The sequence below is a fragment of the Oratosquilla oratoria genome, chromosome 7, assembly GCF_046742065.1.
Source record: "Oratosquilla oratoria isolate Oo_2021 chromosome 7, ASM4674206v1, whole genome shotgun sequence".
Taxonomy (NCBI): domain Eukaryota; kingdom Metazoa; phylum Arthropoda; class Malacostraca; order Stomatopoda; family Squillidae; genus Oratosquilla; species Oratosquilla oratoria.
This window is the reverse complement of record NC_134783.1, coordinates 59,936,037-59,959,412: the sequence shown is the minus strand read 5'-3', so window position 1 is coordinate 59,959,412 and position 23,376 is coordinate 59,936,037. Positions and strand designations below refer to the sequence as shown.

The window sequence follows — 23,376 nt, the reverse complement described above, 5'->3', positions numbered from 1 at the left end:
TCTAAAGAATGGGCCCGTACAACCAGAAACTCAAATGCCAAGAATCCAATCCTGGCGTGCAGTAGAATTTGGGAGCGCTTGGATGACAGGTTTGCTGCCCCTTCGATCATTGAGACTTCAATTAAAAAGAAGCTCGCCAACTTCTCTAGGATTTCACCTAGAGACACCTTAAGGTTATACGACCTGTGTGACATTCTGTACCAGATAGAAGCCTTGAAGGCTAACCCTGTATACAGTACACTGTTTGCATATTATGATGCCTCGTCAGGTATCAATCCCATTGTCGCAAAACTTCCACCCTGTATACAGAAAGCATGGACTGGCAGAGCCATGAACTACAAGACTGCTCATGGTGTGCCGTACCCACCTTTCTCCTTCTTCATTGAGTTTGTGAAGGAGATGGCAAGGGTCGAGAATGATCCATGTTTCTCTTATCAAAACCTTGTAGCCGATGGTTTTGTGAAACCAGAGAAGCCACCTCCCTCTAAGTTTCCTCAAGTGCGTGTGAAGAAGACTGACACCATGTTGTCCAGTGGCAGTAAGTCGACCACGGGCGCTGACAGGTCTGTTGGCGCCGCTAGCCCTACCGAGCAAAGAAAGGCAGAAAAGGGAGATTTTTGCGTCTACCATGATGCCTACGTACACCATTTGGATTTCTGCAGGGCTTTTCGCACCATGTCTGTGAGCGAGAGGAAGGTTTTCTTAAATGATAAAGGAGTGTGCAACAGATGTTGCAAAGGTAACCATCCTCCTTCCAGCTGCAAAGAGAGAACTTTCTGCAAACTCTGTAAGGCCCATACTCATGTGACTGCCTTACATCACGATGAACCCAGGTCGAAGAGGAGTTCGACTCAAGCGGTTACACAGCATGGAAGGGAGGTTGCTCAAGATAAAACACCTCGCTCCCCTGTAGTCAATCAAGTGCCGCTTCCAAATGTTCTTACCCCCATAGTAAAGACTCAGGGAGGGGAGGATGCTGCGGTCAATTCCAAATGTACCTTGATATGCAGTAACCCCACCTCCATGAGTAAGTCCTGCGCCAAGACCTTCTTGGTAAAGGTCTATCCTGAAAGTAAGCCAGAGCTCGGAGTGTGGTGTTATGCCATCCTAGACGATCAGTGCAATTGCTCTTTAGCAAGGTCTGAGTTTTTCGATTTGTTTGACAAGCTGAGCAAACGGGTTTCATATCGTCTAGCTACCTGTGCAGGTGTAACGGGCGCTTCTGGGCGCACCACCAAAAATTACACCATCGTGTCTTGGCATAACTCACAAGAGGTACATATCCCTCAGTTAGTGGAATGTGACAGCATTCCCAATGTAAGAGAAGAGATACCCACCCCCGCCATAGCTCGTGGTTATCCCCATCTGTCCGACCTGGCCGAATGTATTCCACCTCTGGTTCCTGAAGCTGAGATTCTACTCATCATTGGTCGAGATGTGCCTTCAGCTCATTACATTTTTGACCAGAGAATTGGACCTGTCAATGCCCCTCTAGCTCAACAGACCAGTCTGGGTTGGGCAATCATTGGGGAAGTGTGTCTCCATGGCACTTGTAGGCCTCCTGTCATTAGCAGTTTCAAAACATCCTTTGTACATGATAGACGTCCCTCTATAGTCGCACCATGTGGTAACCAGATTCATGTTTCTGAAGTAAAGGATGATTTGTTCAAGGTAACCAAAGATGATGACAAGGCTGCCCTGTCGATTGAAGACAGGAAGTTCTTAGATGTTATGAACTCAGAGTTCCGCAAGGATCAAAGTGGTCATTGGGTCGCGCCACTGCCTTTCCGTCCCAATGTTGTAGCCACCAGTAATAATAGAGACTTTGTGTGGCACCGCACACTGTCTCTCCATCGTAGCCTCAGCACAAAGCCTGAAAAACGTCAGCATATGATGGCCTTCATGCAAAAGATGTTAGATCGTGGGCATGCTGAGGTTGCACCACCATTGAAGTCTGATCAGAAGTGCTGGTATCTTCCATTGTTTGGGGTGTACCACCCTAAGAAACCTGACAAGATCAGGGTTGTGTTCGACTCTTCTGCCAAATCCAGAGAGTTCTCCCTAAATGATATGCTGATGTCAGGTCCTGATATGACAAACAGTATTCTCGGGATTCTTCTACGTTTCCGTCAGGAAGCTGTAGCAGTGGCAGCTGATGTAGAACAGATGTTCTACAATTTCAAAGTGAAGACTGAGCAAAGAGATTACCTCAGATTCTTCTGGTACAAGGATAATGACCCTGATGAAAGGTTGATTGAGTATAGAATGACTGTTCACGTTTTTGGCAACACGCCATCTCCCGCCATTGCCACCTATGGCTTGCGTAAGTCTGTAGAAAATGCCTCTCCTGAAGTTCGCTATTTCATAGAGAACAATTTCTACGTGGATGATGGGTTAGCATCTCTGCCAGATGCGGAGACTGCTTACAAGTTAATCCAAGACTCTAAGTCAGCACTCCAATAAGGAGGACGCCTGCGCTTGCACAAGATCACTTCCAACAGTAAGGAAGTGCTGGAAAAGTTTGCCACCAGTGAGCTGGCTGATAACCTTCAGGAGCTGAACCTAACTTCTGACTCTATGCCTATGCAGTCTAGCCTGGGCCTCTTATGGGACATCCAAAGAGACGTTTTCGTCTATAAGTTCATGGATTCAGACAAGCCTTCGACAAAAAGAGGGATACTGTCTGTTGTAAATAGTCTGTTTGACCCCATGGGATTCTTAGCTCCAGTAATAATAGTGGGAAAACTACTCCTAAGAGAGATAACCAATCTAAAGTGTGGTTGGGATGAACCCATACCAGCTAAGATCCATACCAAGTGGTCCAGATGGCTAACGTCCTTAAGGAACCTCAAGGACATAAGCATCAATCGTCAGTTTGCTAGTATTTCTTTGTCTCAAGCTCACAGGATAGAGCTTCATACCTTTTCAGATGCTTCCAGAGTAGCAGTAGGAGCTGTATCATATCTTAAAGTTTTCAGTGATACCAAAAGCTACCAGGTGTGTTTTGTGAGGGGACAAGCTAAAGTAGCTCCCAACCATGGTCATACTATTCCCAGGTTAGAGTTGTGTGCTGCAGTGATGGCAGTTAATCTTAGCAACTCCATCACAGATTGCTTAGACAAAACCTTAGACGCAAGGCATTTCTATTCTGACAGCATGATTGTCTTGGGCTATATTCATAATGAAAGACGTAGATTTCATGTCTACGTGAGTAACAGAGTAGACCACATTAGGTCGTCCACCGAACCTAACCAATGGCATTATGTACCTACAGATTGTAATCTAGCAGACCTGGCTACCCGCGGTCTTGAAATAACCGACCTAAATCAGAGTGATTGGTTGTCAGGTCCCTCAAGCTTATTTGAGGATGTTGTATCCACCAGTGGAAGTTTTCCTCTTGTAAGCCCTGAGACAGATAAAGAAGTAAAGGTATCAGACTACACAATTGAGTCTGAACCCCTTGTTAGTGCAAACAAGAGCAATGTAGAGCCTGCAATTGCGTCATTAGCTCAGAGGTTCTCTAATTTCTCCTGTTGGAGGAGACTCGTAAGAGCGGTAGCTCTCCTTAAGCATATAGCCCGTTCTTTCAAACAAGGTAACAAGTGTTGTTCAGGTTGGCATATGTGCAACAAACATAAGTCACCCGATCAACTAGAAGATGCAGCTGATCTCATTGTTCAGACATACCAAAAGGATTATTTCTCGTCTGCCATGACTAAATTGCAAGGTGAAGTTTGTTTACCTCCTTCCAGTCCCATTGCATCTCTGTCTCCTTATTTAGACCAGAAGGGCCTACTTCGTGTAGGAGGCAGGTTGAGTCAAGGTGGTGATGTACTTGGTATGCTTGCAAGGCCTATCATTATTCCAAAGGAATCCCACTTAGGCTTGTTGTTGATCCGTCACTACCATGAGACAGTGCACCACCAAGGGAGAGTGATTACAGAAGGAGCCGTCCGTACAGGTGGTTTCTGGATTTTGGGAGGAAAACGTACCATTTCTAAGGTAATTTCCAAATGCGTCACCTGTAAAAGGGTAAGAGGTAAGGTGTGTGTTCAGAAGATGGGAGACTTACCCGTCGATAGACTTACTCCCAATCTGCCATTTTCCTATGTAGGAGTTGACCTCTTTGGCCCCTGGCATATAAAAACTCGGCGCACTAGAAGTTCCTTCCTCGAAAGTAAAAGATGGGGCGTTCTGTTCACCTGTCTTGTTTCCAGAGCTATCCACATAGAGACTGTAGAAGAATTGAGTACTTCTTCCTTCATTAATGCCTTAAAGAGATTCATCTGTATTCGTGGCCCAGTTAAGATGATGCGTTCTGACAGAGGCACGAACTTTGTAGGTGCTGTCAAAGCACTGAACTTGCTTGCCATTACCGATGAAGGTGGTGATGTCAATAGTTTCTTGTCAAGTCAAGGTTGCACTTGGTTGTTTAACCCTCCTCATGCTTCTCACATGGGTGGAGCATGGGAGCGTATGGTGGGGATAGTCCGCAACATCATGAATGTGATACTGACTAACCATCACCCCAAGGCATTAACACATGAGGTGTTAGTAACCTTCTTTGCAGAAGTATGTAAGATCGTGAATTCCAGACCTTTAGTTCCTGTTTCCTCGGACCCTAGTAGTCCTTTCATTTTGTCTCCGTCCATCCTTCTCACTCAGAAAACTGATATTCCTGTAACTCTTCCTGAAGAGATAGATATTAAGGCAGTATACAAATCTCAATGGAAGCATGTCCATCACCTTGCTGAGGAATTCTGGAAGAGATGGAAGAAAGAGTATCTTTCCTCTTTGCAACCCAGAAGAAAGTGGGTCAATTCCTCTCCAAATGTAAAGGTGGATGATGTAGTGTTGGTAAAAAATCAAGAGTGTCCCCAAGGACAGTGGCCCTTGGGTATTGTAAACAAAGTATTCCCTAGCAAGGATGATTTAGTCAGGAAGGTCCAAGTAAGAGTTGTGGTAAACAACAAAGCCCATGAATATGTAAGACCCATTTCTGAGCTTGTGTTGCTAGGTCAATAGATTTGGTAATTTTTCCCCCTAGAAAATTAGGAAGGGAGTGTGCCGTTACGAGAGGTAACGGGGCTTTTTTTATACGTCCGTGTATTCCCAATGTTTACATTTTTTTTTTTTTTTTTTTGAGCTTGTTTCCCCTCGGAAGGGGTTTTCATTGTTGTTTTTTGTAATGCTTTAATTTAAGTATGTTGCGAGCAGAAGCTTCGTCTGCTTAAAAATACTACCGTTGTAAGTTGTCTGCAAGCTGTGCTGCAAGATAACATCTCATTATTTGTGCAATGTGCACTTAAAGAATTAGACTTAAGAAGGTGTGTGAGAACCGGTTGCTGTGGTGTGATGTCACGTCACCTCTAGGCGCCAGTCTTGGTCCGATCTAGAAAGATGTACACACCCCACGCCTAGCCAACTATGTAAGTCTTAAAACTCTTTGTATTTGAGGTTTAGAGTATTCTAGTGCATCCTTTGTAATACCTTTATCTTGTGTAGCTTTTAGCCTATAGTAATTATAGTACTTTTTACAGTTTTTCATCAATTCCAACGTATTATCGAAATCCCCTTGGATCCATCCTGCACGATGGATCAGATCTGCATTAAATACGCATCAAATATCCCCGTGATTCTATAACCTTCAGTCCCAAGTCTGTCTACGTCACGGACGCTATGATGCTGATTGTCCATTTGATCTGTGGAGTCCCAGTTGGCTCCGCCACACTTGCCTTGAATTCTTGTGACTTTATTGGCTTGGGTTCTATTTTCATCCAGCTTATAACATAAGTGTACACTTTTATGTAGAAAGCTATACTTACTGATATGTTTAAACATTTTTTACTATGACCTCTTGTCAATCTTTCTTTTCAACCTTGTAATCCTTTTCTGTCTACATAAAAAATTAATAAGAAAAATTGAAATAATAGAAGGAATACAAGGTAAGCTGCTGGAATGGATGAAGGATTTCTTAATTGGGAGAAAAACGAGAGTGATACTTAGAGACAAAAATTCGAACTAGGAAGATGTGAAAAGTGGCGTCCCGCAAGGCTATGAATTGGCTCCTTTAATGTTTGCCATATATATAAATGATATGGATGAGGGAGTAAATTGTTACATGAACTTCTTTGCTGACAATGGCAAATTACACAAGAGAGTAAGAACAGAAGAAGATTGCAGATCACTACAAGAAGACCTAGAACAAAATATGGGAATGGAGTCAGAAATATGAGATGAACTTCAACATTAACCCCTTCCATACGGTAACACCTACGTAAGCATTATGAGGAGCAAGTGGGTATGCGAGGATGCCGATGTCGGCATCTTGATTATATTTATTGTAGTTGTGCCTGCATGACCCCCATACTCTGTAAACTGGCTTCTTCATATTTTCTATGGTTATCAAACTTCACGGGTGAAAGAGAGAACGATCGATACAGCGGTGACTATTTTTTATAATGCAAGTATTATGACGCAACATCATACGTCTGGCAGCTAATGCTGCCCACAAGATTTTGGCCCGGAGTGAAGTGGTTAAGAAATGTAGCATAATGGAATTTGGAAAAAGCAAAAATAGAGTATCAGGTCAATATAATTGGAAACAAAGAAGTCAAAAAAAGTCAATTCAGAAAGGGACCTGGGAGTAATCATCTCAAGTGACTTGACACCTGAAAAACATGTCAATAAATTATTTGGAGAGACTTTTAACTTATCAAGATCAATTAAAGTGGCCTTCGACTACATGGATGAAGAAATGGTAAAGAAAATAGTGGTTACACTAATAAGACCTAAACTAGAGTATGCTGCAACAATATGGGCACCTAGCACAAAAAAGAACATAAGAAAATTAGAAAGAATCCAAAGAGCAGCGACAAAAATGGCACCTACACTTGCAAATCTGATATATGAACAAAGATTGGAAAAATTACATCTGTCAACACTAGAACAGAGAAGAGAAAAAGGTGATTTATTGACCATTTACAGAATTATGAAAGGGATAGAAATTCTCGATAGAGACAATTTATTAAAGTGGGACTGAAGAGAAATAAGAGGACACGAAAAGAAACTAAAGAAGGACAGTTATAGAAGAGACCTGAAAAGGAATAGCTTCCCACATAGAGTGATTGATGTCTGGAACAGACTAAATGGAGAAACAGTGAGTGCCAAAACTATAGACAATTTTAAGAATAAACTGGATGTGGAGAGATATGAAATTGGGTCACTACGAGCATAGCTCTCATCCCGTAAAATACAACTAGGTAAATACATGCAGCAATATACTTCACACACACATCTTCCCTTCTCTCTCTATTTGTCTCCCTCTCCTTCTACTAGATAAATATATATAAACACATACAACATATGTGAAAACCTGGAGTCTGGGATCTATATCAAAGGAAAATTAAACACCAGACTTAAAGTGTAAGGTTTGGTGCCTGATGTATTGATCCTAGTCCAGGGGTTGTCTTCAGGGGTGCTATGGGTAATAGTGAACACAGCCTAAATATATATACTAAGGAGCTACTTAGCAAGGGGAATGAAAGCCTGAGGCATGCCTTGTTCCTCACAGCCAGGATAATAGGGTTGATGTCTATACATTTGTTTATACTCTTCTCTTTTGTTGCTCAAGCTTCCAGCAACATTCACCTCTTCTTATGGCTGTCTCTAAACTGAACACTGAAACAGAACAAAAGGTATTTCTCATCATTGATGCAAAGTCCGAGGAAGAGATACCCACAGAATGTTTTTTTTTTAAGTTAATGGTTACCCTTGCATGACCACATGAATATGGACAAGGGCACAACACAAACACAAAGGCTACACTTTACATAGAAAGCATAGAGGAGGTGACAGATAGGGTACTACAAGCAAAAGGGGTGCAAGTAGCACATAAACCATGCCATACCCTACATCACAACTTAATCAGGGTCAAAGATCAAGAAGAATGCAAATGGTAGATGGGTGTTCTGTATGGTGTTCTGCTGTAAATAATCAAAACACATTAACTCCAAAATCCTTGTTTTGGGAAAATCAATGGTGAGGGTTTGAATGTTCACTGCTTTTTTACTACTTATGTCTGCATTTTGTAGTTTTGCAACCCTGGGGATTAACATTAGAACTGTTGCTTTATGGTGTTAGATTCCCACAAAATGTTAAGCAAAAAGTCAACACATTATGCCTTCTAATAATGTAGAAAACATGTGGAGTTAATGAAGTCTACCTGTTGAGACCCCAATATAATGGTAAGACAGGATTAACCCACCTTAACCTCTTCAATACAGGTCAAATTCTTGCATGCAGCATCAGATGCCTAATGTATGATGCATCACACTACTTGTGTTATAAAATATCAAGTCACTGCTGTATCATTCATTCCCATTCACTTTGAGTAATAATAAACACAGAAAATGTGATCAAATCAGCTTACAGAATTCTAGGGTCACTCAGCTACAACTACAAAATAAATATAATCAAGACGCTGATGCCAGCATTCTTGTATACCCACTCATGCCTCATGATATCTACATAAGCATCATCATATTGAAGAGGTCAAGAATATGATTTGCCTCTTTCTGCTGATTCCATGACAAAATTGCGAGAATAGAACTTTGGAGTTAATATATTCTGCCTTTATATTGCAGTATTGGCCGTAATGACTGTGTTGCAGAATACAAGGAGACAAAAGAAACTTGTATCCAGGGTGGAAGAACACCAATGGGCAGTTGGATGCAACAAGCAACAAGCACACCATGGCGTGCCAAAACTACATTGATTTGGATGAAGACTGTTCTTGGAGGCTTGGGCAACCATGGAGAACATCATTAACAGGTGTATAGACATCAACCCTACTTACCTGGTTACAAAGAACATGATTATTAAAACTGACATTAAGAAGTTAAATCTTATACATTTATACAATAGTGGGAACGTGGCAGGCCTCAGGCTTTCAGTTTCTTTTTTAAGTAGAACCTAGAGATGTATATTTAGTTTGTGTTCACTATTACCAATAGTACCCCTGATGAATATCCTAGGATTGAAATGTGAGGCAGTAGATGCGATATTTCAAGTCTGTTTATATTTTTGTTTGGTAAAAAAAAATATTTACACATACATATCCACTCATGCACAAAGATATGTGCACACACAGTAGGCACTGCCATTGGCAAACACACAGCAGGCACTACTATTACTCACCTGAGTTTGCGAGAGCGGGGCGCTAATTCGCTCTGTGTAGAGTAGGCACTTGTTGCGCTCACAATGCTTTCAATATCACTGGCACTGTCACCTAAATCGCGATCCATGTCATGCTCGGGGGAGACCAGTCTCTCTCGACATCGACCACTGGATCTGTAAGACAAATCCACATCAGAAGGGTTTTGTGTATTTACCTAATTGTATTTACATAATTGTAGTATATAGGAAAGGAGCAGTACTCATGGGTTCCTGTCTGCTATTCTCTAATTTTCTAACATACCTAGACTCAGATTCTTGTGCAGTTTCAACTTAATCTATATCCTAGATTTCCAGTTATCATATTTAGACCTGAACTCATGTATTGTTTGAGCCTGGGCTATATCACCTTCTAAGCAATTCCACATATTTATGAATATATATGGAAAACATTTTCTTTTAATTGTGTATTTACCTAGTTGTATTTTACGGGAAGGGGAGCTATGCTCGTGGTGTCCCGTTTTCATATCTCATTTTATCTAAACTATTTTTAAATTCATGTATTGTTTTTGCACACACCACTTTCTCATCTAACTTCTTCCAACTGTCTATTACTCTGTGAGGAAAGCTGTTCTTTTTCACATCTCTTCTATAGCTGTCTTTTTTTATTTTCTTTCCATGTCCTCTTGTATTTCTTTCATCCCATTTTATCAGATTCTCTCTATCAGTAATTTCTATGCCTTTCATGATTCTGTAAATAGCTATCAAATCTCCTCTCTCTCTTCTTTGCTCTAGTGACTGTAGTTCAAGTTTTGCTAGTCTCTCTTCATATGATAGTTTTGAGAGTGTTGGTGCCAATTTTGTAATTGCTCTTTGTATTCTTTCAAGTTTTTTAAGGCATTTTTTTTTTTGCACTTGGTGACCATATCGTTGCTGCATATTCCAATCTTGGTCTTATCAGAGTGATAAGAATTTTCTTCACCATTTCTTCATCCAGGTATGTAAATGCCATTTTGATTGTTCTTATTAAATTATAAGTTTCTCCAAAAATCTTATTTATATGTTTTTCAGGTGACATATTATTCATAACCATGACTCCCAGGTCCTTTTCATTTTCTACTTTTTTTATTCCTTCTTCTCCCAATTTATATGATCCTGTTATTCTGTTTTTACTTTTTCCAAATTCCATTATACTACACTTTTTTGTATTGAGCTCCATCTCCCACTTCCTACTCCATTCCTGTACTATATTTAGATCTCTTTGAAGTGATTCACAATCTTCTTCCGTGTTCACTTTTTTCAATAGTTTTGCATCATCTGCAAAAAAGCTCATATAGCTTTCAATTCCTTCATCCATATCGTTAATATATATAGCAAACATTATTGGGGCCAGAACTGTTCCTTGTGGAACACCGCTTATTACTTCATCCCATTTTGAGTGTTGATCTCTTATCACTACTCTCATTTTTCTTTCTTGCAAAAAGTCTTCCATCCAATTTAGCAGTTTGCCCTGTATTCCTCCTTCAGTTTCTAATTTCTTAAGCAACTTCTTATGTGGTACTTTGTCAAAAGCTTTTTTTAGGTCTAGAAATGCACAATCAGCCCATCCATCTCTTTCTTGTATTATATCTATTAGTCTTGAATAGAAACATATTAAATTGGTGACGCATGATCGTCCTTGTCTGAATCCAAATTGCCTTGGATTGAGCACATTGTTTTTTTCTAAATATTTTACCCATCTATTTTTGACAATTCTTTCACAAATTTTTGCTATTGTACTTGTTAGAGAGACTGGCCTATAGTTGTTAGGGTCTTCTTTATTTCCTCCTTTATATATAGGTACTATATTTGCTTTTTTCCAATCTTCTGGAACTTTACCTTCTTTCAAGGAACTGTTTATTATGCTATGTATTATGTCTGCTAGTTCATTCCTGCATTCTTTCAAAATCCAGTTTGCTATTTCATCTGGTCCATGTGATTTTCTGACATCAAGATTACTCAAGTGGTTCAATATTTCATTCTTTGTTACTTCTATTTCTTCCATAGGGGGGACTTTCTCTTTCCATTCAATCTCTTCAGGTTGTATGTTCTCCCTTGTAAACACTGATTTAAAATGTTTGTTCATAATTTCCGCCATTTCAATTTCCTCTGTGTATTCAACTCCTTGTCTTAATTTCTCCAAATCTTGTTTGTTTTTCAGTTTGTTGTTTACAAATCTGTAGAATAGTTTTGGTTGATCTTTACATTTTTCTATGACATCTTTTTCATATTTTCTCTTTTCCTCTCTGCACGCTTGTACATATTCATTTCTATAACAAGTATATATTTTCCATTTTTCTGGTCTTTTGTTTTTCTTCAATTTGGTCCAAGCTTTGTCTCTTTTGTCTTTTATCTCCCTACAACTTTTGTTGTACCAGCATTTTACATATTCTTTTTCTTGTTTTTGTCTTGGGACATACTTTTCTACTCCTTTTTTATAGATTTTTGTCAAAATATTCAATTTCTCTTCTACTGTTGTATCTTCTTTGTGTATTCTTTCCCAGTTTTCATTTTGGAAGAATTCTCTTATTTTATCAAAATTTGTTTTTTCATACATCAATCTTCCTTTTCTATATTGTTTATTTCTTTTCATGTATTTTTTCTCATTTAGTTCTAGTTCTATCAATATGTGGTCACTTTTGCTTATTGGTGCCTGGTATTCTATCTTTTCCACTATTTTAGGTTCTGATGTGATTATTAGGTCTAGTCTCGATGGTTCTTCTTCATTTCTATACCTAGTGTTCTCTTGGATCCATTGTGTCATTGTGTGGTCAATAATCATCTCAAGTAGAACACTTCCCCATGAGTCTTCTCCACCCTTTACGGTCATCTCTTCCCAGCATATTTCTTTGCAATTATAGTCGCCCATCATAACTATTCTTCCTCCATCTTCCATTATCTCGTTTAGTGTTACTCTTGTGTCTTCTAACATGCTTTTATGTTCATTCTCTTCCCATGAGGCTGTTTTTGGGGGCACTTAGTTTATTACAAACTTTCTGCTCTTCTTATCTCTATCTTCTACTTCTATCATTATCATCTCTACTCTATTCTTCCCATATGTGACACTCTTCACGTTTATATCCTTCTTAGTCAGGAACATAACTCCACCCCCTTGTTTTATCTTTCTGTTTCTAATCCAATAATTATATGCATTGTGTCCTATGCTGTTGGGTGGTAGTGGGCCTTTTAATTTTGTCTCAACAATTCCCATTATGTCCAGATCTTTTTCTTTCAGATATTTGTTCAGTTCATTCAGTCCTGTTATTAATCCATCTATATTTGTGTAGGATACTCTTAACTTTCTGTTATTTCCATTGTATTCTCTGTTTCTTTTGTGTTTTTCTCTTTTATGTTCCATTTCTTCAATTTCATATTCACTACTCTCCAGTAGAATTCTTGTTTTTCTGTCTCCGTTCTGGTCTCGTTTTTTTTCTTAGCTTCATGTCTATTCCTTATTTCCTCCTCTCTTTCCTCTTTATTCATTTCCCTTTTTACCCATACCTTCTTATATTGTTCATTTGTTGCTAGTTTCCCTGTTTTGGATAAGATATTCTCTGCCGTAGTTTGTGACCTGAATTTAATCTTAATTGGTCTGGTCTTGTCTGTACTATATTTCCCAAGCCTGAATTTTTCTTTGATTTGTTTCATTATTTCTGGCTCATCTTCCTGAACTAATTCTAGTAAATTTCTTACTTTTTCATTTTCCTCTTTGGTTCTTGTGGTTCTATCTGGGTTATGTTTCTCTTCCATTCCTAATATAATTATACATTTCTTTCTATCTGCTAAGTCTCTTACTATATTCTCCTTCTGTCTCATCACTTTAATAACTGAGTTTTCAGTTTGTTCTTTCATTTGCTGTTTGATTATGTCAGTAAATGCAACTTTACTGTTTTCTTGAATTTTTTTCCAACCCTCCTTGTTGTCCTTATTATTCTCCTTTAAGACTTTATTCTCCTCTTTTACTTCTTTTAACTGTTTTTTTAATTCTTCAATTTCCTTAGTTAAGTTTTTGTTCGCCTTCTCTAGTTCTTCCAATTTTTCAACCCTCTGCACAATGTTGTTAACGTGACCGAACCTAAGTTCCCAGTGCTCGATCATCTTATCGAGCTTCTCTTCTAGTCTTGTTAATCGGGGGGGGGGGGTTGTGTCCCCCCCACCCTCTTTAAATCCCTGGAAAATATTCTCATCACCTTCTGCTGTATTGCTCTCATCTATACTTCTGATCTTTACATTTTTGTTAGACATTTTGTCATCGCTAAATTGGTCCGGACCTCTTTTGTTTAGATGGCATCTGCCTGCCTGGGCCAAGTCTTCACCTTCCTCATTTCCTTCCATTTCCCTCAGTAATCCCTCTCCTTCTCCTTTTACCTCACTTTCCCCTACACCACGAGCAATTTCCCCCCCACCCTGTAAATACAATAGGTACTTCCTTTGCTTCGGGATCCACGAAATTTCACTTTTTCTTCAGAACGTCGTCTATGCCGTCCGTTCGTTGAAGTGTGTGTGTGTATTTCCCAAATTGTAGTAAACAGGGTTCCATCTCTTATTCTCTAATAATTTATCCTACCTAGCCTCAAATTCATGTATATGGTTTCAACTTAATCTACATCCTTGATTTCCAATTATCATATTTTGATTTGAACTCATGTCTTGTTTGAGTTTAGGTTATATCACTTCCAAAGCTATTCCAGGTACTTATGCATCTACATGGAAAACTGTATTTCTTGACATCCTTTTGACATGCAGTCTCTCTTAATTTACTCCCATGATCTCTTAAAACCCTAACATCAGGAGATCTTTCCTGTCAATGCAATCTATCCCCATTAGTGACCTAAATACTGTAATCATATCAACTTGTTCTCTTTGATCTTTCAAAATTGGCAGACCCAGTATTTTTAGTCTTTCCTCATAGGTTTTATCTGCCGGACTGGGGACCAGTGTGGTTGCTGCCCTTTGTATTAACTCAATCTTGCTTATATCCTTCACTCTGTGCAGGGACCATACTACTGATGTATATTACAGTCTTGAATGGATTACGGTTTTGACGAATTTTTTCATCATCTCATCCATATAGTAAAATGCCACTTTTATCTTCTGCAGTGGTCCATATGTCTCTTTCACAATCCTCCTGATATGTCTGTCAGGTGACAGGTTGTCTTTTATAAAAGCTCACAAATCTTTCTCCTCTTTTGCTTTTGTAATGGATTCACTTCCCAAGGAGCAGTTTAGGGATGGTCTTTTGTCACTACTGCCCATTCCCAGTACATTATTTGGTATTAAACTTCATTTCCCTTTCTTGGCTCCATGCAAAAATAGTGTCTAGAGCTTTTTGCAATAGTCTACTACTGTCCTCCTCATTTTTCACTCTTCTCATGATTTTTGCATCATCTGCAAACATTTTGGCATATATATTTTCCCTTCCATCATGTTATTAACATGGACAAGAAACATTATTTATTTACCTAGTTGTATTTTATGGGGCGAGAGCTATGCTTGTAGTGACCCATTTTCATATCTCTTCACATCCAGTTTATTCTTAAAATCTTGTGTAGTTTTGGCACTCACTGTTTCTACATTTAGTTTGTTCCAGACATCACTCATTCTATGTGGGAAACTATTCATTTTCAAATCTCTTGTGTAACTGTTCTTCTTTAGCTTCTTCTCATGTCCTCTTGTTTCTCTTCTGTCCCATTTTATTAAGTTATCTCTATTGAGAATTTCCATACCTTTCATATTTCTGTAAATGGTCAACAAATCACCTCTTTCTCTTCTCTGTTCCAGTGTTGATAGATGTAATTTATCCAATCTTTGTTCGTATGTCAAATTTGGGTGTAGGTGCCATTTTTGTCACTGCTCTTTGGATTCTTTCTAATTTTCTTATGTTCTTTTTTGTGCCAGGTACCTATAGTGTTGCAGCATACTCTAATTTAGGTCTTATCAGTGCAATCACTATTTTCTTTACCATTTCTTCATCTATGTAGTCAAAGGCCACTTTCATTGATCTTAATAAGTTAAAAGTCTCTCCAACTAATTTATTGACATGTTTATCAGGTGTCAAGTCACTTGAGATAATCACTCCCAGATCCCTTTCTGAGTAGACTTTTTTGACTTCCTTGATACCAATTTTATATTGACCTGATATTCTATTTTTGGTTTTTCCAAATTCCATTATACTACATTTCTTAATGTTAAAGTTAACTTCACACCTGACTCCATTCCCATATTTTGTCCAGGTCTTCTTGTAGCGATCTGTAATCTTCTTCTGTTCTTACTCTCTTGAGTAATTTGGCATCACCAGCAAAGAAGTTCATGTAACACGTCACTCTCTCGTCCATATCATTTAAATATATGACAAACATTAAAGGAGCCAATACAGAGTCTTGCGGGATGCCACTTATCACATCTTCCCAGTTTGAATTTTTGTCTCTAAGTAAGTACCACTCTCATTTTTCTCCCACTTAAGAAATCCTTCATCTATTCCAGTAGCTTACCTTGTATTCTTCCTATTATTTAAATTTTTCTTATTAACTTTTTATGTGGTACTTTGTCAAAAGCCTTCTGCAAGTCCAAGAAAGTGCAATCTGCCCAGCCATCTCTTTCTAGTATTATCTCAATTAATCTTGAGTAAAAACATATTAAGTTTGTGGTACACAATCTTCCACTTCTAAAGCCAAATTGTTTAGGGTTTAATATCTTATTCTCTTCCAAGTGTTTGATCTATTTTTTTCTGATAACCTCTTCATACATTTTTGCTACTGCTCTTGTAGCCCCTTTAACTCCTCTGTTGTCAGTTCCTTGGAGTGCTCCTCAATGAGCTCATTCACATCTCTTTCATCCACCTCTAGGCCCAAGATCATTCTGAGAGACACAATATCCTTCTCCACTGACACTTTGGGTTCGGGTTGGAATCTTTTGAAGCCCCATTCGGTCACAACCTCAGACCACAGCTTCTTCTATGCAGAGGTCAAGGTCTTTGTTGTAACACTCTGCCAGGCTATATAAATAATTTTGAGGCATATCACAATGTTGTAGTGGTCCTTCCAGATCTCTCGAAGGGTGAGATTTGTGTTCTCCCTGACATCAAAACAGTGGTGGAACAGGTGCTTCGTGTAGAGCTTCTTGAAATTAGATGTCACCTGCTAATTCATGGGCTGTAGGATAGGGGTGGTGTTGGGTGGAAGGTAGTAAACCTTAATAAACTTGAACTCTTCAAGGATGTTGTCTTCCAGGCTCAGTGGGTGAGCAGTAGCATTGTCAAGGACAAGAAGAGCTTGCATGGGTTCATTTTCCTGGAGATACTTTTTAACAGAAAGACCAAAGATCAGATTTACCCACTCCACAAAGAATTGACTGGTGGCTCATGCCTTTGGGTTTGTCTTCCACATAACTTGCAGTTTTTCTTTTGTAATCACATGACTTAAAGGCTCTGGGGTTTTCTGAATGATACACTAGCTGTAGCTTGATCTTGCAATTGCCACTCACACTGGTGCACAGTACAAGAGTCAAGCTATTGTTCATGGGTTTGTGGCCTGGCATCTTCTCCTCTGCCGTTATGTAAGTCCTCCTCTGCATCTTCTTCCAGAAGAGCCCTCTTTCACAGTTGAAGACTTGCTGAGGGGTGTATCCTTTGGTTGCTATCAATTTGCCAAAAGTTTTGAAGTAAGCCTTAGCTACCTTTGCATCCAAACTTGCTGCCTCATCATACCTGATGAAAGTGAATGCCAGTCCTCAGAGAGGTAACCCAGGAGGAGGAGGGGGGGGGAGGGGGCAGGGAGAAAACCTTTGCCCACATCTTCACCTTTCTTTAATCTGCTCATTTCACAGTATCAATGTGTAATTACATCACTTGTGTCCCATCAGATTGACATAAGCAGATTACCCTGAGCTTCAGATCCCTACTTCGACTTTGGAACCACTTCACTGCACCGACCTAAAAGTCTTTCACATATTGTAAAAAAAATCATTCATGGATTGTGGTATGAACAACACTTCACAATACTGTGAGCAAAATATGACATTACCTGAAGTGAAGTAGGAATCTAAATCATATAAAATCATGAAAAGGACATGGAGAAAATTATTTAAGCACGTTACATGATATACAAATCCATACTCACCTGTCATAGCCTCTAACCCCAAGTTCAGAGTCAGAATAGCCACTATGCAAGTGTCCTCCATGGTGTGTGGATGACCCTCGATATGATTGCATCTGCCGCATGCGCATCTTCATCTGCCGCGCTCGCTCCTCCAGGTCCTAGCAAGAAAAAGAGTTATTCAAATATTAGAACAGTACCCAAAATATAAGCAAGTCTATGACATTATGCACCACAAACATGCCCACACACACATGATCGTCAAATTGACGGCAAAGATTGGAACTCCGGAAAACAACGCAATTTTTTAGGATTTCAACAGTGAGGGAGTACCTGTGTTGTGTTATTAGGGAAGGGGAAAGCTCGTGGTGTAGTGGGAAGGTGAAGAAAAAGGAGAAGGGGAGGGATTATTAAGAAAAATGGAAAAAAATGAGGAAGGGGACGAATGGCCCCCGGATGTCAGAAGGAATGTAAACAAGAGATGTGCAGATGACACAGGTGAAGTCGAAGAAATCAGTAAAGGCATAAGAATTAGAAATATAGATAAGAGCAGCACAACAGAAAGTGGAGATAATTATTTCTAAAGATTTAATGAGGGAGGAGATGACAACCTCCCCGATTTGCAAGTCTAGAGGAAAAACTAACAAAAATTAATGAATCACGTGAGGTTAGGTTTAGTTAATTTGCACTGATTACACAAAGAGTTGATATATTGGAAGAACTAAAGGAGAACGAAAACCTAAATAAAGAAATAGAAGAATTAAAAAGACAGTTAAAAGAAGTTAAGGATGAGGAATTAAAGAGGAATAATAGAGAGAATAAAGAGTCCATAGCAAAAGAGGTAAGTGGTTGGAAAAAGGTTCAGGAGAATAGCAAAATTGAATCTAGAGATATAATGAAACAACAGATGAAGGAACACACTAAGGACAATTATTAAAGTGATGAGAGAGGAGAATATAGTAAGAGATTTAGCAGATAAAAAGAAATGTATATTTATATTAAGAATGGAAGAGAAACATAATCCAAATAGGACTATAAGAGTAAGAGAAGAAAGAAAGAGTGAACAAGGTACTAAAATATTTCAAGAAGGCGAACAGGAAATAGGAAAAGAAATTGAAGAAATATATAGACTGGGGAAATACAGTATAGACAAGACCAGACCAATTAAAGTTAATTTCAGGTCACAAATGACAACACAGAATGTCTTATGGAAAACTAGCAGAAAGTGGTCAGTACAAACAGGTATGGATAAAAAGAGAGATGAATAAAGAGGAAAGAGGTAGAGAAAACAAAAAGAATCGAAGCTAAGGGGAAAAAATGTGAACAGAACAGAGTCAGACAAAGAGAAATTCTATTGGAGAGTAGTGGATATGAAAGTGAGGAAATGGTTCATAGCAGAGAAAAACAGAAAGGAAACAGAAAACAGGATGGAGGTAACAGAAATTTAAAAGTGTCCTTCACAAATATAAATAGATTAATAACAGGCTTGAATGAACTGAATGATTATCTGATGGAAAAGGAACCTGACATAATGGGGATTATGGAGACAAAATTGAAAGGTTCATTACCACCCAACAGTGTAGGACATGGTGTATATAATTATTGGATTAGAAACAAAAGTAAAACAAGGTGGTGGAGTTATGTTCCTGACTAAGAAGGATATAAATGTGAGGAATTTTACATATGGAAAGAATAGAGTGGAGATAATTATGATAGAAATAGAGGACAGGGACAAGAAGAGCAGGAAGTTTGTGGTAATTTATGTGCCTCCTAAAATGGCTTCATGGAAAGAGAGAGAACACAAGAATATTTTAGAAGACACAAGGATAACAGGATAAAACTAAAATAAGATAATGGAAGATGTCCCATGCTCAAATGTGCGGGAAAATATTAATCTATTTGGTGGTGAATACAAATGCACTAACAGGAACATGCCAGTTGATTCTTTACATATACATTGGTAAATAATTATACAACACTACAACCTTAATACACACTCCCATTACAACCTTCCACCAAAAAATTATCTGATATTCCCTCTCTCCCCTTAGAACATGTACATCCAAAACTCTTCCTGCTCTTCTCCTGGTTACCACTATGTAGTCCATTAATGTCCTATCTACCACCTTTCATCCACCACCCTCTCCCATATGTACTTATGCTTGACTTTCTTCCTAACACTGTATTTGCTATCATCAACTCTCTAGACACATCACCATCAACTCTCCACTACAATTTTTTCCTAGAACTCCAGACTTCTCAACCACTCCATCTATTGGTTCGTTTCTTACCCTAGCATTAAGATCTCCCAATACCACTACATTGACATTTCTCCCTAAACCCTCTATGCACTCATTTGAATCTATCCAAAAAGCCTCCCTTTCCTCTACACTCTTCTTACTACCAGGCCTATATGCACTTACAAAGACCCATATCTCCCTTCCCAGTTTTACCTTCATCCATTAACCTTGAAGAAACCTCCTTCCACTCCCACCACATATTCACCTATTTCTTCACTAATTTGTATAGCCACCCCTTTCTTCACTTCTGACACCCTCCCAACTACACTTCCAAACTCAAACTTACCCCTCCCTTTTCAACTTAGTTTCACTCAATGCCAACACAATCTTTCTTCTCACAAACATACTGCCAGTCTCTTCCCTTTTATTCTCATCTATGCTACATCCATGCACATTAAGACCCAAACCTTGGGGTTCTGTTAGGACAACTCCTCCCAGACCCTCTTATGCCTTTACTTATTTTAGGAATCTTTTGGGGCTACAGAGAGTAGGATGCCTAGTCCTATCCCTGTCCTGTTTTTGTTGCCTTTTATGACTCAAGTGCAAACACTCAGTGGCAGTATTCTTCTATGAAAAAAAAAAAAAGGAAATAAATATTCAGAGAAGTTGTACAGAACAGCAAATCAGAGGGACAGTTGTAGTATAATAAAGTATCATCTTTCTCTATGAATAGAGATTTCCTCTATCACAGACAAAATGATGTGTGGCTCTGGCCCATAAGGGTGCCCCATACAGACCCTAAAGTATCAGCTGCTTGCTAATGAGTAGCTTCTAACCCCACAATAACATGCAGCCAATACCTCAGATGGTGAAAATAAATAATTAAATAAATAAATAGATTAATAAAATAGAGAATAGAAGACCAGACCCGATGCTCATTGCTCCTTACATGTACCGTATTTTTCGGACCATAAGGCGCGGGCAAAATCCTTAAAATCGGCCAAAATCGGGTGCTGCGCCTTATCGTGCGGTGCGCCTTATGTGTGGCTTCAGTGAAAAAAATGCCTCGGATAGTGACGTACTATTTTGACACGTTTCGTAACTAGTCTGCCGACGGCGACAGTGCATAGGCTTAACAAAAGTTACAACCAAGTTATAACCAAGGTGCATGTATCTTGACAAGAAAATTGCGAAAACTTCAACAGTTTTCAAGTCCATGCCACCGCATTCATTCACGCTATCATGGCTATGACATGATAGAGTCCACAACACAGACAGCCATTTTGCATTGGTCTAGTCTCGCTCCACTCAGACTGTAGTCATTTGGGTATTTTTTTAGTTTCGATCATGGGCGCAATATAGCAATATCAAATTAATCATTCATTTTGTAAGTTAAAATGTATCAACGTAATATGCTAATGAAAGAAGTCGGTAGCATAGGATCGGGACGCCAACGTCTCTCATGACGACGACAACGAGGACGAGCCGGATGACATTTAATTTGCAGGTAATGATTCATTAAACACAGGTTAGATTAGGTTAGACGAATTGATCACCCTTTCATTTTTTCGACGTCGGCATCTATCATAACAAACATGGCGTATCATTCGTCCGACACGACTTCGTTACTTACGAAATCTGTTTCAGCACATATTTTGTTTTTTATTTCCGCTCACAAAATTGCATATTACGTTGATACATTATTATTTACAAAATTAATAATTAATTTTCTATTGCTATATTGCGCCCATGGTCGAAACTAAAAATTTACCTTCATTTGTAATCTTGTGTTTTTAAGTGAATAGAGAATTCCGGGAATAAACTGCTACTGTTGGTTTTATTCCCCACAATTCCCGTAACATGTTTGTTGTTTTATAGGGGTATTGGCAGGGCAGACCGTCCATGGAGGTGGTCTGATTTCACTGACCAAAATAAAAAATATATCATTTATTTTTGTAATTTTGCTAAATCCCAACAGATTTTTCTCATTCAACAATGAAAATGTTCAGTTCTGAATGCACTCACATATGCATGATTATCCGATGTCGAGACCAGGACTAGGTGCGCCTTATGGTCAGGTGCGCCTTATGTAAGGACGGGGAATAGCAAATTACGGGTGCGTCTTATGGTACGAAGCGCCTTATGGTCCGAAAAATACGGTATACTACTATTAGGTAAATACAAAAATAAAAGTGAAGGATATAAGCAAGATTAATAGAATACAAAAAGCAGCAACCAAACTAGTTCCTAATCTAGCAAGTAATCTATACAAAGATAGACTAAAAAGAACTGGGTCTGCCAGGTTTTTTATTAGTTTTTCATAATCTCTCCATCCATATAGTGAAACAGGACCCAACAAACATTTCTCCTTTCCTGTATACTACAATTAGCTAAATACACACACACACACATGAAGTCAACAGATGTCAGCATGGCAATCAATGTTTCAAGATTTAGTTTTAATTCTGATTAAGAAAAACACCAAATGAGTACACGAGGGAGGGGGCAATGCTATTCAGGGTAATTGTTGAAGCATAAAATTGATGGTTCCAATTCTGGGCAAAAAAATTCTTTGAACAACTTTTTATTCCATGTCTTCCAGAATAGGAAACAAATAAAGGTATATTTGTTTTAACTTTGTTTAAATTACAGTGATAATTTTGACACTACAAATAAGTTTCACAGCCTAATAGTGTGATGCTGAGATTTGGCCTTTTCATATGTCTAGATATTTTGTTATATTGGATGTCTGAAGATCAATTAAATCATAGTTCAAACTACCCATAAGCTGTGAGATGTACACCCCCTCTTTTCCCCCCTTAGTTGCCTACCTGACTTTTCTTGAGTAACGATGCAGTCGGCAACAGGCCCTCCTCTCCACCCCCACCCCTACTGCACTCTCCAGGTTTTCACACAGAAAACATGCCTGGAGTGGGTGGCACACTTGCCCAAATCCATTAGGACAGTACTTTGCCTTAAGTTATTTACAAAAACTCTGCATTTAAGGAGAAAGATAGAAGATAGGGTAGTCCCATAACACCAGAAGTAGGTATGTCACTACGAGTGTCCTGATTAAATTAAATCAGCTTAGGTATGTAGATGCATACAGAATTAGGAAAAATTAGGTCACTACCAGATTAAGAAATCAGGTATCACAGTATGCAGTAGCAGGGGCCTAGAAGTGTCATCTTAGCTTGTGCATTATGTCTGACAGGGTTGTCATGTCACACTGGGTTCATACTCGTGATGTGACATATTTATTCCTTGAGCATAATTACACTGTGTTATGCTACCCCTTTGTGTGAGAATGAACAATGACTCCTTGTCCGCTAAGGCCGTTGACCTGGAACGCGCGCGAAAGCTCTCGTAGGCAAGCGGCGGAGTGATACGAAGCCAACGCCGCCCGCTAGCTGAGGTCAAGGGGCGCGTGAATCGAGAAGAAGGCGAAGTAGTGCCTCCCCTCCTTTCTACCTCATTGTCTTGTAGGTTAAGGTATAAGCTAGGGAATTATTGTGAACCCTCTCCATGCATAAATAAAGGAAGTAATGGATGTGTGGAGTTGGGTGGATAGGGATAGGAAATGTATATTAAGATAAGTTGGCATTGGGCAATAGCACTTGTGTTGTGCGGTTGGGGTATAAATCAGGGGGTGAGGTCACCCACGCTGCTCCCTCCGCACTCGACCTCTGCGCATTGTCGGTACTTGTAAGTAAGAGATATTCTCATTAGTTGTGTTAATAAATATTTCGGTGATTTTGTATATCTTCTTTCTTTATCCTGGCGTGTTGGACGTATCTATAAAGGGGCGATTCTTCTCTGAGACTCTGGAT

The 23,376-nt window shown here is 39.1% G+C and overlaps 1 protein-coding gene across 12 annotated transcripts in view; it reads right to left on the bottom strand.

The window, feature by feature from the left end:
• The window catches only part of Rim (Rab3 interacting molecule), a 651,951-nt gene that overhangs the window by 221,632 nt on the left and 406,943 nt on the right, over window positions 1-23,376 (bottom strand). For all 12 annotated transcript variants that reach the window (XM_076188289.1, XM_076188288.1, XM_076188280.1 and 9 more), the window contains 2 exons: window positions 17,331-17,467; window positions 9,199-9,351 (listed from right to left, as the gene is read on the bottom strand). In XM_076188289.1, coding sequence (XP_076044404.1) covers window positions 9,199-9,351; window positions 17,331-17,467 — 290 coding nt within the window. The remainder of the gene's footprint in view (window positions 1-9,198; window positions 9,352-17,330; window positions 17,468-23,376) is intronic.